Source organism: Hyposmocoma kahamanoa, unplaced genomic scaffold, assembly GCF_003589595.1.
Source record: "Hyposmocoma kahamanoa isolate Upper Pololo Valley unplaced genomic scaffold, ASM358959v1 190, whole genome shotgun sequence".
Taxonomy (NCBI): Eukaryota; Metazoa; Arthropoda; class Insecta; order Lepidoptera; family Cosmopterigidae; genus Hyposmocoma; species Hyposmocoma kahamanoa.
Genome location: NW_020653718.1, coordinates 3075783 through 3090461, shown reverse-complemented (window position 1 = coordinate 3090461; position 14679 = coordinate 3075783). Strand labels below are relative to the sequence as shown.

Below are 14679 nucleotides of genomic sequence, written 5' to 3'. Positions count from 1 at the left end.
TGTTATTTACAACATTAAGTGTATTTTTATCTTTAACCTTAATACCTCTTTTACAGATGTCAGCAATGGACCCGGACTGCGGCGTCAACGCAATTGTCAACTACACTCTCAGCGACAGTTCAGCCAAACCACAGTTTGCTGTGAAAGCTGACAGTGGGGAACTATGCATAGCAGCGCCACTAGATCACGAGGCTACTAGTGATTTTGAGTTCCCTGTTATTGCTACTGATAGAGGTAAAAAAAATTCAGATATCCAATTAGTGGTAGAAGATGTTTGTAGTTTGGATATTGTTATCAAAACTCAAACTGTAGGAGATTAAATCATATTAAAAAGTACTCGTGAGTGGAACATTATTAAACCTTGATACATTGCACTAAAAAGGAGACTCGGTAAGAAATAAAACACGAAACTTAAAACTGCAATAAAATTCGCATGTTCATACCAGACTATAAGAGGTACAATTTTATATCGTAAAGTCAGAATTGTGTTTGATCGTTAAGGTAACTTTTTATTACTTACCAAAAACGTATAAATTTTTAATGAAATATTGTGGCTGTAGTATAATTTTAAATGTACACACTTGCTCACTGTAGTGCCCATAAGGGAACTTAATAAATAGCACCTTTCTCTATCTAACTTAGCAATACCAAATTTCAATTCCGACCATTGCTCGAAATAAAGCGTTGGCCGAAGTTCGGAATGAATTCCGAATATGTCCGCCGCCATTGGTCCTGATTTATGGACCGAGGAGCCGCAACTATTACGTGCACTTTTTTGGACAAATCCCACTTGACCACTTACAAACGATTGTGCTTTGCGAGTGGAATTCCTCAGGGTACAGTTTTAGTACCGTCGCCATATATTTTACAGCAAAACTACTTAGCTGAACTTTTCAATATGTTTCGTATAATTTTATACTCATTGCTTTTTTTATAAAAGAACACAATTTTCGACTAATATTACTCGCCGACTTGAACACGTATGTGTTTTTGTAGTTGAGTTCATTAGCTTTAGCACCGACGCCATTAAACAGATGTCTTACCTATTTTGTTATATTTTGATTCAATGCTCATCACAATAATCCAAATGCTATTTTAAGCTTAATATTAACTCTTAATTTAATTTTGACCAATCCTTCTACCAGAAAAATTATAAGTAGAAATAATACACTACAATATATTAAATGTAATTAATAAAGCTCAGGTAACTTACTTTTATGTATAATGTAAAGTAATGGAACAATAACACTACCTTGAGGAATTCCATTAGCTCCCTATCAACGGACAACTTCTTCAATATACCTGTGCATATGTTTTATTTCAATACGTTCGATTGTTTGTTATAATAAAAGTTCCTTTAGAATGTGACACCCGACTAGCAACAAACCCTTGTCCAATTTAGAAGCTCGTTTACAAATATCTTATAAAACTTTATTTTGCATAAAAAGCAATTTCACGAAACATGTGAAACAGAAATCTATTTTTAATCAAATTCACTCACTATTACAAAGTTATGTGTGCGGTTGGGGATTTTAAACATTTGATTTAGCTCTTTTGTACATACGATTCCTTTTCGTAATTTTGTTATGCGAATAACTCTGAAGAATTTTATTTCTTACATAGGTTCTTGTAATCATCATTTATAAAAGGAACTAGATTATGTTTCTAGGAAGAAATATTAGGTCATAGTCCTTTTTATTGATCTCTACTCGATTATATTATTCCTTTACCTGTAATACGATTTTTATGCTTTTGATAATGAATACTTTGATGGCGCTATAAAAATGCACAATTAAAGAAATCGGTCTCCAATCGACTGCATAGATAACTTGGTAACCGTCTCGTTTGAAACCGGAGCGAAACCTGCGCCTGCGCCATTCCACGGAGCGAATGAAGCGCAGCGACCGGGCGGCAAGCGCGTTCCCACAATATTATGTTGGATATTTTAAAGATCCTACGCTAGGAAACTGCCTTTGCGCATTAAGTTCAAAGATTATTCTGTTAGTCACTAAAGTTTACCTACGCGGTTTGTACAAAATGCCATTTATGGAACAAAGCGTTCACTTAGTTTACTACGATATTATTATAATATGTTGACAAGTTTTCATCCATTAGCAAAACCTCTCTTATTCCTCATTTCTTTTTGAAATGTAATTATTTTTGCACTATATTTACAGCACAGATCCCCTACCAAGGGTATTGTTAGTCCAGCACGCAAGAGTACACTATATTGATCTTAAATAAATTTGAAAATTCATATTTTTTTAATTACCAAAACTACAACTTAAAGTAAGTTCAACCAGTATAAATTGTCAAATTTGGATACCAATTGTTTAAATTCTACTTAAACTTGACATCGTAAAATTAGATTTTCAATAGTGTATTTAACTGTTTGTGCGTGTCTCTCTGTACTATAGACGAATTTCTAATTAAAGAAAATAAACAGAAGTTTAAGGGGTTACTAGTTTTTGATAAAAACAAAGCGTTGTCTTAAAAGATCGACTTCACTGAGGCTTTTGATAATTTGTGAGTATTAAAAAAAAAAATTGAGAACTGAAAAATCTTTTTTTGACTAACTTTGTTTTAGTGAGCTCAGTAAAAACTGAACTAAACACAATTACTACATAGATTATTAAACGTGACAACATTATTTTTCAAAGTGACATTATGAGCTAATTATCATCTCCAATTAAAAATCCGACAAAACTAAATTATCAATAGCGTTGTGCTAATTAACACTTGCTTATAATATTCAAATATCACCAATGTTGAGAGTCAACAATAACTTTATCTTCCATTGGCCAACATCGGCATAAATCAACTAGCTGTCAATTAAACATCGTATTACAACAATACACCGACAATCATGCCAATTATTTATTCGCAGGGGGCCTGTCCACGACTGCAATGGTGAAGATCCAACTGCTTGATATTAACGATAATGTACCAATGTTCACTGTGAAGGACTACAACGTCTCTTTGAAAGAGGGAAGGATATCATCCACTGAACCCATTGTCGCTGTATCAGCTACAGATTCTGATTCGGGCAGATTCGGAACAGTTACTTATAGAATCACGAACAATCACAATGATATATTCCGAATTGACAGAAGCACAGGAGAGATATTTGTTACAAAACCGTCGTTGTTACAAGGCAATGGAAAATTTGATCTTGAGATATCAGCGACTGATGGTGCAGGGCTGACAGCAGCGCAAGGAGCTATGGTTCATGTAAACGTAATACCGGCTGGTGTTGGTTCTGCGTTATTCGACAAACCTAGATACAATTTTCGTTTGAAGGAGGATGTGAAGACCGGAAGCATTGTTGGGAGTCTGAAAGCTACTGTTGGTGATCGTGGTAAGTGCTCTTTTTATTAATTTAACTGTGTTAAAATTTATAACTAAACAAGATATGAAATAATATATAATACATAGGCGTTGGGTAGTACTGACTTATGTATGTCACAACCAAAATGTAGTACTAGAAAAACCTTTTAATCGACTATAAATTTATAATTAGGTTGAGGAATAACAATCAAATAATTGAAAATAAATTGAAACATTTTAAATATTAAACGTTTTAGACTGTTCAAAAAACCCAACATGCCGTACAAACGGCTCTAAATAAACTTATTGGGTTACTTACAACGAAAATGACTTTGGAAGACGGCAAACAGTACAGCTGTAGGCTAGTAACTACCGTTGAATATGATACCTTATGGCTTCATTTCGCTTTAACAAATTTATTGAAATCGTGATAGTTTTGTATGGGATAAGTTTTGAGCGGTTATTAATTTTGATTTTAAAATTATCTCAGCCTGAAATGTATCTGTAAGAATGAATAGGGACCAACTTGCGAAAGGGATTTTTTAGAAGAAAATTTTTCTAATTTGGTTCCAGTTTGGGTGTTCCGGCTATTGACCCGGCTATGGAACCATTCAGTTGCATTGTTATTTATGGTACCTACAGGGAATTCCTTAGTTTGAGGCCAGGTAACTGGTATGATTATCACTACATGAAATTCAAAACCAAGATACGTCAATGTGTAGCTTGATGTGCTGTTGACTGTACCTATCTGTGATTTAGAGAACAAAATTAATTTCAAAAACCTAGATAAAAATGTCTTCAGTAAATCTGTAATTAAATATACAATAAATTACATAGAGATATTACAATCACACTGTTATTGTATTCACACAGCGTCCAAAGCAGCCAATCAGACGAAATCACTTTGAGTTGAAGTAACCCAATTATTGTCACTTTAAATTCAGTTATTGGCACACCTTCTCAATCTTACTGTAACCTAAATTATTATTTACTTCGCTGTCGTAATGTACTTTAGAGATATCTGTATATTTGTCAAAACTTATGCTAAATATTTCAAAACACGTGGTGAAATTAATCAAAGGCAGACTAGAGCAAAAATTATGAATCTTTTGGACCAACCTCGTTGCCATAAAGTATCAACATGTCAAAATGAAATAAAATTGTTGCAAGGACATACTTTTAAATTACAATTGACAAAACAGCTTTTGACACATTGCTTCTATAGTAATAAAGAATAAAGAATTTCCAAATGCAAATTTACATTAATTTGAAGGACAATTGACTGTAGAAACCGAACATGATATTAATATTTGTACATCTGCTTACAGGTTGAATACAATGTACCTAATTTTATTTAAGACCTTTATCATTACTGTATTCTGGCAAATAAACGAATTCTATTCTATTCTGTCTCAGCGAGCCAATGTGCGTTTTTGTCTCCGGAATGAGATAACACCACTTTCAGGCCTGCTCTGTCTCTTGCCAATAATTGCCTTGAAATTCGAGGAGGACTATACTTAGTTATTACTAATTATTATTTCCGTCTAATGTGCCAATAAATAAAACAATGCTAGCACTAAGCGAAATTGCATGAATACATTTTCTAGTGCGACTTAATCAAGATCTGCTATAACACTAAAGCACGCACATTTTATAGTTTAAAGATTTAATATTGTAGCTATTTACGTCTTGTTCGTGTTATTTGTGTATATATTAGTTAAATGTTTTTTTTTCTCCCTGTTATGTTATGTATCATTATTGCTTAATGTACTTGTGCTGTGATGTTTTGTTTCTGAAATAGCTTACTTCAATTTTTATTTCTAAATCTTATTTACAATAAATTCTGCTAAACCTTCTATTGCGTTATGACAATTTTCTACAGCAATTAAAAACGCAATAGAATCCACCCACCCACAAAACCCTATTTTGTACCAATCGCTAAGATGCGCAGATGCCTATGCGCAAGTACGTAATCGCCTATTGTCTTCGTCTGGATCACGATCAGGTGATGTGCGCACGCGCACCGCTTCCTACTCGCCCTCGAAATGTTAATGTTTCCGAGTTCAATACTATCAATATTGACCTCAGTGCAAATCTAATTTTAGTATTGTTTCATTATTATTCATCTCCGTTATAGTGTGGAAAGCTATAGGAATTCTGGTTTAGCTTTTGTACACCACTGTAGATAAAAACCTGTAACTAATTACCAGTTAACATAGGCTCTAGATGTCATCTCGGGTTCGATTACCGGTATGACCAATTCGGGAAACGAACTTTTTAAAATTGGTTTTGATTTGGGCGTTAGTGCCCCGGGGTTAATTACGTTGCCTTGGTACTCAAAGTACGTTATAGTTCTAGCACTGTTATTATAATAATTAAATAGTTAACAGCCATCCATAAGCCTGATTAGCCACAACAGTCCATAAGGGACTTTTCCGAAAATGGGAATCTGCCAGAATTGCATGCAGACCTGGTCTAACTTAAGACCTACGATAAAAATGGCTGGAAGATTGGATTGTTGGAAAGTTGGTGTGTTTGAAAAAAACAAATTTACACGATTTTAGGTTCAAAGTCAAAATCGTACAAAAATATATTTTTATTTATCGAGTTCTTAGGTTTTCGCGATTGTTACACATAGGAAATGAAACTATTTTCGTTTCGGGCCCTTTACAGGTCCCATGGTCACGGTTGACCGGTAAACTCTGCCACTAATTTGTGAGACAGATTCTCCACAGAAGAATGAATAAGAAACTCTAGGACTTGCACTTTGTAATTAAACATGTACTCATTTGAAATATTTATTTCAAATACGTTAAGACACCGTGTAAGAGCTAAGCTGCTATGGAATTTTATTACCAATTACACTGAGACTGTATTGAAAGGTGTTAGTTAGTCTACTATGCTTTTAAACCTTGCAAATTTTGAATATCAACCGGAATCTTATTATTGAAGCGTATAATTTGCCCCTTAAATGAATCTGTGTCTTTGTGAAGGCGATTGTCAAGAACAGCCAGTTTATTTTAATTGTTCGTATTAACATTATGTCTATCATTATTCTTCTTAACATAAATGACCCTAACTCCACGATTTTGCATGACAAGAATTCTATTAATATTGGCGGCATTATCCCTAAGCAAAATGCCGTATATTATTAAACTTTACTGACAACTTATCTATTTCTGCCGCCAAGTGTACCTACAGCTCATTGTGTAAGAGTTCATCCAGGGAAATACTGGCACCTTAGCTATTTAATCTAAGCATTTCTGCGTTTCGGTGCTGAAGCGTAAGGGTGTTGGTGAGATTGCAGGCACATGGGTCTTGTCAGCTTAAGTCTTAGGCGAAGAGCGCAATAGCAGTGCTCCTCTCAAAAATATTGACAGATATTTTCGAATTCTTAGGTTTTCGTGATTGTTACCCATAGGAAATGAAACTATTTTTCCGGATTTAAATCATAATCGTCGCGTAAACAAGTCTGCAGTCTGCGAGCATGTCATGGATAAATCTACACATTTAATGAAGTTTGACAAACCCCAGGTCCTTGCAAAAGAAGTCCGTTATCTGCCCAAGATGCTGCGAGAGGCCATTGAAATTAAAAAACGTCCTAATTTCAACAGATTTTCCTGGTTTCTCCGTACCACCAGTTTGGGATCCAGTATTTCCTCTAATGAAAAATCCCAAACAGACATAAGACTGCAGTACTAATTAATATGTTTTAGTTTATTCTAATTTCTATTAATAATTAATAATAAACTAAACTTAATAAAAATTCATTCAATAAAATAATTTGTAAAACTTAATGTAGCGTAAATTGGAATGTTTTCTTTGTAAAATTAAAAATAAGGTATTTAATTAATAACTATTGTAACTATAGTGAAAAAATAGGGTGGTTTGCATCTATATTAGACATAACTGGTTGAAGACTGTACCACCTCAGTCAACCGTGACCATGGGACCTGTAAAGGGCCCGAAACGTCGGTTTGTCTGAAAAAACAAATATACGCGATTTAAATCCGGAAAAATAGTTTCATTTCCTAGATATTTTCGATTTAAAACTCTGAGTCAGATACAGCAACAGCTATGGACAGGCGTGTCGCTTGCCAGCAGACGCACTTCTTAATCGTCGTCGTATCATATTAAAAAAACATTGGAACGAATGGTTTCGTTTCTTATATAGGTACACTTTTGTTGACCAGAAGCAACACACCAAATATAATTAACTAATGATTTATCACGTAAGATACGGTAATGTAATTTTCTTTACCGATAATCAGGCATGAGTAAATTCGCAACAACGGTACTGAAGCCACAAAGCATCCAAGATTGCATCGGCTTACGCCCCCGACGGTCTTATCGATGGAATATCACAGATCAATTAAACGGTATTCGGATCAATTCTATTATTTTAATACACACAACATACGTACATACCGTTCATCTCGTGACTAACTGTCTTAACAGATACAAGGTAGTTTCTTTCAAAGCGGCGTATTTTCGATTTACCGCTTTAAATTTTAATTTATTTTTTTGGGATAAGCCGAAGTCGAGTATAATTCTCATTTTTACGTCAGGAAATCCTCATGGACTCCCTTCGTTCGGGAAGGCGAGGGTTATGTCGAACTCGTACCAATAGAATAGAATAGAATAGAAAAACATTTATTCATCAGTACATACAACACAATAACCAAAAATAGAAACACAATTACAAAAACAAGCAAAATAAAATACAGGAGGAAAATGTGAAACCTAAAATTAAATAATAAGCTTATATATACAATGTGTTGTATGCAACCATGAAAAGGCCACGACTCAGCTTAATGCCAGTCAGGAGACTGGCGCTGTTCTTCCGTCGTATCCTTACGCATTCATGCGTCGACCGGGTCCCAAAATTAAATTCTACACAAGTAAATAAATGAGATTAAATGAATTATGTCACTACTAACATATATTATAATATATATTAGAATAAATAAGTGCAGTAAGAAATTACAAAGATAGCTAACCTTTATTGAGAATTTTCACAGTATTAGGTGTGATATTGTCAGGTATCTAATAGATACCTGACGGTGTTTCGCCCCGTTGTTGCTTTCCGGTGGGACCGCCAGTGACCGCCGTCTCCGGCACCACTTTGGGAGACTACTACAAGTCTCCATCTACGCCATATGGTAATGACGTACCGAAACACAATGCATGTCATCCAGGCTCGAGAACCTGTCTCCGTTAGAGCGCTGAATGTCCGCGCATCAGATGCAGGAGGCCCTCGTTATGATATATGAAAAGAGCTGATGCTTATGAACCATCCAAATTAAATTAACCTTTCTACATTTCATCTTTCCCAAACCATTGTTGTAAATCGTGTACGTCGAGGAAGGTTCACAACCCTTGGAAAAACTCCCCAACCCGCAAGGTGCCATGGTGGCGGAAAATGATCCAAGCCCTCTCCCTAAAAGAGATCAGTGGTGATAATTTAATTAATTAAACATTAAATTCACAAAAAAATGGTTTCTATTAGAGGACCGAAGATTAAGAATGTTTGTAATAAGTGTAAGATGATTTGAACACGGCTGTTAAATCAAGACCCGCCAATAAAGTACGCTGCTATCTCACCTGCGCAGACGCACCTTTGTGTTTATACAACTATACTTTCCTTAGCGGAATGCTGTTACACAGTTGCGTATTTATATTTTTAATCGTTCGTAATTACAGCTTTGAACTTCGACTGTATAATTGTACCGTCCCTAATTGAATGTCAAAGTTGCATACCATCCTGACTTCTTCATGAAAAATGTTTTATAATTTTTTTTAAAGTTCTGCCACCTTATTTTTGCCGCCAAGGGATAATGTCAGCATTACTGCCTTCCGGGTTGAAAGGTTAAGGGTGTAGGTAAAATTACTGGCACATGGGACTTGTCAACTTATGTTAGATTACTAACGGCTATTGTGGCCGAACGGTTACTATGCTGGCCTGTCACTGGCTGGTGTGTTCGATTCCCAGGTCGGGAGAAACATCTGTATGGCCTACATTTATTCTCTCGTAATGTAATTTGGCACCCGCGACACAGGGTTTCCATAGTGCGAGGTGCGAGGTTTCCATAGTGTGAGTATTGCCGTGTCAGATTTTTGCGATTTAAAGCTCTGAGTGGCACTGCACCTGCTGTGGACAGGCGTACCGTTTACCACCAGGCGCACGTACCGCTACTTGGTATCATAAAAAAATGTAGTGGGTTGTAAAAAATTAAATATATATTGTAAGTTTCACTGTTCAGTCTGTGTTGTCACAAGAGTGTACACTGTGTACATTTTTCTGTACGATACAAGACGGTGTAACAGCAAGCCGTTATATTCGAGTCCACGTTTATTCTGTTGCAAGTCGAAGCATTGTAAATCACTGAATTGCAACGCCGTTATAGCGCACTTGTCTATGGGAAATGCGCCATGAAGCCATGGAGCGTTATGCCGTGCCATACTGTGCCAAGCGGTGCGCCTGCGCCATTGTCAGAGATAGCGGTAGATTCATGGCGTACGCAAATGCGTTGAACGTTTTGTTCTATACATGTTTTAGTAATTAGATTATGTGGTATTATTTTGCGCTTCACAACGCATCTTGACTGGTTTCCTTTCTTCTATTTCAAATATAGTTCATATCACACTTCGTTAAGAAACATATAATTTAGTAGCTGTAGAGCTCCTTGTGACGGAGTTCGTCCAGGGAAGTGCTGCCACCTTGCCTATTTCTGATGCCAAGCAGTAATGTCAGCATTACTGTGTTCCGGTTTTGTAGGGCATGTGGGACTTATCAACTTATGTCGCAGTGTAACGGGCGTAGTGGCAGTGCCCCTCCGATCTTTGCGATTTAAAGCTCTGAGTGACACTGCAATTGTTATGGACAGGTGTTCTTCGCACGACTTGTTCGTGCTGTCACTTGATATTATAGTATAGGATTAATTTAAAAAAGGAACTACGCTAGTATTACTACACAAAAATTCAATTCAATCTACTAACAGTAAAAACGGTATAAAATTTTTAAAACGAAAGTGTAACTTGCGTACGCGCGGTTCAATAAAATGTAAAGCAATTACCCACATCGCAACAACAATATCGATTGTACTGCGAATCAAATCTTTAGATTACGAAGATATCGCTTAAAAATTAACTGACTTTGTATTGTTTTGCGGTGGTGTAACTCATGAGATGTAGCGAGAATGGATTTAATGTAATTTTCTCACAATGTACACTTTTTCTAAAGGTTAAAATCATAGGTTGAGAAACAGTTGTAGCATTTGTACCATCTTTATAAAAAATCAAAAATTCTTGATTATGATCAAGATAAAAAATCTTTCACAAAGTTCCGAGTGAAATACTATGATAATGTAGTTCTACAAGGGTCAGTTCTGGTACCATCACAAAAAGCGTGGTATAGAAAATGATAAGTTCTAAAATCTTATACCATGTACCATCGCCAATACAGCCTTGGGTTTAATTAGAAAGAGCTCCATAACATTTATGTTCAATGTACAAACGTACGCGCACAGATTTATGACTAACTCGCCGGCAGATAGCATCCATTAATTTAAAAAATATCATAAATTGAGAATTCGGACGCGCCGTACGGCGGACGAATTTAAAATCTTTTAGAGCTTGGCCTTTTGAAGACGACTTGAGTTTGTAAAGACAATACTATTTTAATGTGGAATTACATCTATTTGCCAAATGTATTGAAATCGGTTACCGGAAACTGCGCGAAACCAGACTTATCTCCTAATTTGCCGCCCTTAATTATGGAATATTTTCTTCAAATTTCAATGGGATCAATACTGAAGTACCCTCTTTCCAGCAAAAAAGAATTATCAAAATCCGGTCACAGACTGGAGCGATCGTGTAACACATACACAAAAAAAAACAACAATCGAATTGAAAACTTCCTCCTTTTTTCAATACGGTTAAAAATTTGCGTGATTTAATAGAGAAAAATCGACTTTAATTTTAAAATAGTCCTCAACGGGGTCTATGACTCAATTACAGAGTACTATGGCGTGTGTAGAAACATACACATCTGAGCAAAAACACCACCAATTAAAAATAAATTTAATACAATAAAAAATGATGTACGTACCTTAATTCCCGTATTAATTACACTGTACATACATAGACATAGACAATAATAACTCTATCTTACTTCATTTAATGCTCATACAGTGTGAAATTCTATTAACTTCGAACATTCTTTTGAAAACTTCAAAAATACTACTAGTGATAATAATACACAACAACTGTTTTGAAAATAAGAATTATTTTATTTGTTTCAAATGTGCAAGCAATTAAATTAAGAATAATAATTATTAATTATTTTAATGTAAAACGACAATATACTTACATATAAAATATTTTAAGTTACTACACAGTAGAGGTTTTGTGACTATATTGTCTATGTATTTTCTCATTATTCGATTCATTATCAATCTGTTATCCTTTTCACTTCTTAGATTAAGACTGTACGTAGTTAATTCGCTTAACTGATGCGGATTGGAGACTTCACAGACTTCAAACGTTTTCCAAGAATTATGAACCCTTATCGACGTGTAGCTTTCATCACAATTTTATCTTTCACCGTTAGCCATATATGGCTACTAAACGTTACCAAATATACATAACTTAGACTTTAAATTCTAATAGTACATATCGTCAGATGGATTTAAGCAGTCGAAACCCTTGTCCTAATACCACTTTCATCTTTGACAAAGTCTTATGATTTGAATACAATAAATAACCCCTTAAAACATCACCTATTAATAAAACACCCAGAATATTATACAGTATTGAAAATTGTATTAATCTATCCCCGTCTAATCAAATAACGATTTGAGACCACACAGTTTCGCGTATCTATCATCTTTGACACTTATTACTATAGGCTTGTAATTTGAATTTCTTCCGTGTGTGTTTTTATTAGATAATCATGGCAAAGATAGTAAGAAGTCGTTAGGTCGTAATATTTTAAGTTTCGCCTCCTCAACAATAATATTACAATTTTAAATTTTTGTAAAACTGACACGTGTGCCATCTGGTTGATGCTAAAAATGACAATCTAATAAAATTATATATGAACAAATAAATTAGTTTTATTGCACACGATATTTTTTTTAATTTATTATGTCAACCCATTTTCGAATTAGTCACTTTATTGTTAAGATTCCGATTTGTGAGTACACAGGTAATAACAATAAGGTGATTTCACAAATTAAAACATACTCAATAACATTTGAGGACCATTGGTATATTATAATGAGCTCCGAAAATTTGTTGGTAGGTCAATGTCCCTAAATATTAATAATAATAATAACGCGCACACTCAACATAGCCCCGCACTAGGGAAACCCTGTGTAGCGGGTGCCATGGACACACATAGACAATCACAAATTACACCCAAGCTCACGAGAGAAACATATGTCGGCCTTACAAATATTTCTCCCGGCCCGGGAATCGAACCTGGGACCTCAGCGTGGCAGTCCGGCATGGTAACTGATCGGCCATGGAGGCAGTATACTATATAGGCTAACTATTATTATTATTACATAGGCGGTTACTACAATCTAATTCGAAGATTCCCGGATTCGATTCCCGGTAGGACTAATTTCGAAATGAAACTTGTCTGAGTTGGTCCTGGTCTGGGTGTTCTGGGAAGTGTCCCAGAGTGAATTCCATTGCTCATGCATTGTTCATGCATTGTTCGCTATACTGTGAGTTGGTACTCACAGTATAGCGAATTCCGTAGTTTGGGACCAGGCAATTGCTGTGGTTGTTTGGCACATTATTATTATTGCGTCCCACTGCGCACTGTAGGCACGGATCTACTTTAAAGAGAAGGCGTTTAGGCCATAAATCGCCATGCTGGTCCAAACAGGGTTGAAAACTTCACAAATTCCCTTACCAACGAGAAAATATAGGGTGGTTCCATTTGTAACCAGTCGCAAAACTTAAAAAAATAAACTATACATCCTTGAAGTATCCCATTTTGTATGGAACATAAAACGACGTAGACATTCGAATCGAGTAACATGAATAACATTAGGCAAATATGGGCGATGTGCTGCCGATTGTACTTTTGTGTGTACAGTCTCGAGAAAGTTTCGCATTTGTTTAAGTAAGCGACGTGTGTTTTATTGCTTTGTTTTAAATGTTTTAATATAGCTATTGATGTTAAAGCCACTTCTATGAAATAACAAGTTATAATTTGGTTATTTAGTTACAAACCGATACCTCCAAAGAACACTACGTCAATTTTTTTTGGTCATTTTCTGTTGTTTTTGTAGAAAACCATGTTTATTTACTAATATTATGTTCCAAGAATTTTGTGGAAAAAAAAGCAACAAAAAATAAAATCCGAAAAAAAAAACAAAAATACGAATTATGTGAAAAAAAATTAAATAAAAACAAAACAGGACCAAAAATTAGGTTAACGTAGTGTTCATTGAAGGCATCAAAACAACAGAGAGAAAAAAATACACTTAAAAAAGCACAATTGTAACATTCAAGAAGGTCATATTCAATTGCTTTTTTTGTGAAATGACTCTACCAGTTTGTTATAACTATGAATGCAAAGATCGAATATTTACGAAAAATTCCTTCAATCCGGCCGGATTCGATCCGACGTCTTTTAGCAAACCGTGCCAGACGCTATGCCAACTAAACCATTGAACGAATCAGCGGACCTCACGAATTTTTCTATGCGCTTGTTGTCGGATCTTTGCATTTGGTTTTCAACGACGTTTTAGCCGTAGCGCCATCTATGAGAAATTTATGAAACTATTTTGTCACCCAGTTAAGTAACCTTACAGCTGCCAGCCCTGGCTAGAGATGTAGTTACATCAAAATAGTTATTAACTGTAATTAAATTTCGAGTTCTTAGGTTTTCGCGATTGTTACACATAGGAAATGAAACTATTTTTCCGGATTTAAACCGCGTATATTTGTTTTTTCAAACAAACCGACGTTTCGGGCCCTTCACAGGTCCCACGGTCCCAGTCAACCGTGACCGTGACTCTCGTCATGCGAGATGGTAACGTCCAAAAGAAATACCCTCTACTGCGATCGATCCAATATCACTATATCAGTCTTATTCGCAAGCATAGTCCTGTCCGTAATAATGGATCGCCGCCAATTATTTTGGTACGATCATCTTCGAGCATTGGCTTCGGTGAAAACTTGTAATATAGCAACCTCTGTTGCACGAGTACGTACTTCAGAGCGAGGTCTTGGTGTAATATTTTCGCTGTCTGGTTGTGTCTGTGCAAGTACTAATTATTATCATAATTGCAATATAATCTCAATCTCTACTGAGATTCTTCTTAATGGAAT

General features: G+C 35.5%; 1 protein-coding gene across 2 annotated transcripts in view; it reads left to right on the top strand.

Annotated features, from left to right (window-relative positions):
- LOC113226378 (protein dachsous) overlaps positions 1-14679 on the top strand; it is a 478045-nt gene that overhangs the window by 440059 nt on the left and 23307 nt on the right. For both annotated transcript variants that reach the window (XM_026458986.1, XM_026458985.1), the window contains exons 3-4: positions 57-234; positions 2888-3358. In XM_026458986.1, the coding sequence (XP_026314771.1) occupies positions 57-234; positions 2888-3358 (649 nt within the window). The remainder of the gene's footprint in view (positions 1-56; positions 235-2887; positions 3359-14679) is intronic.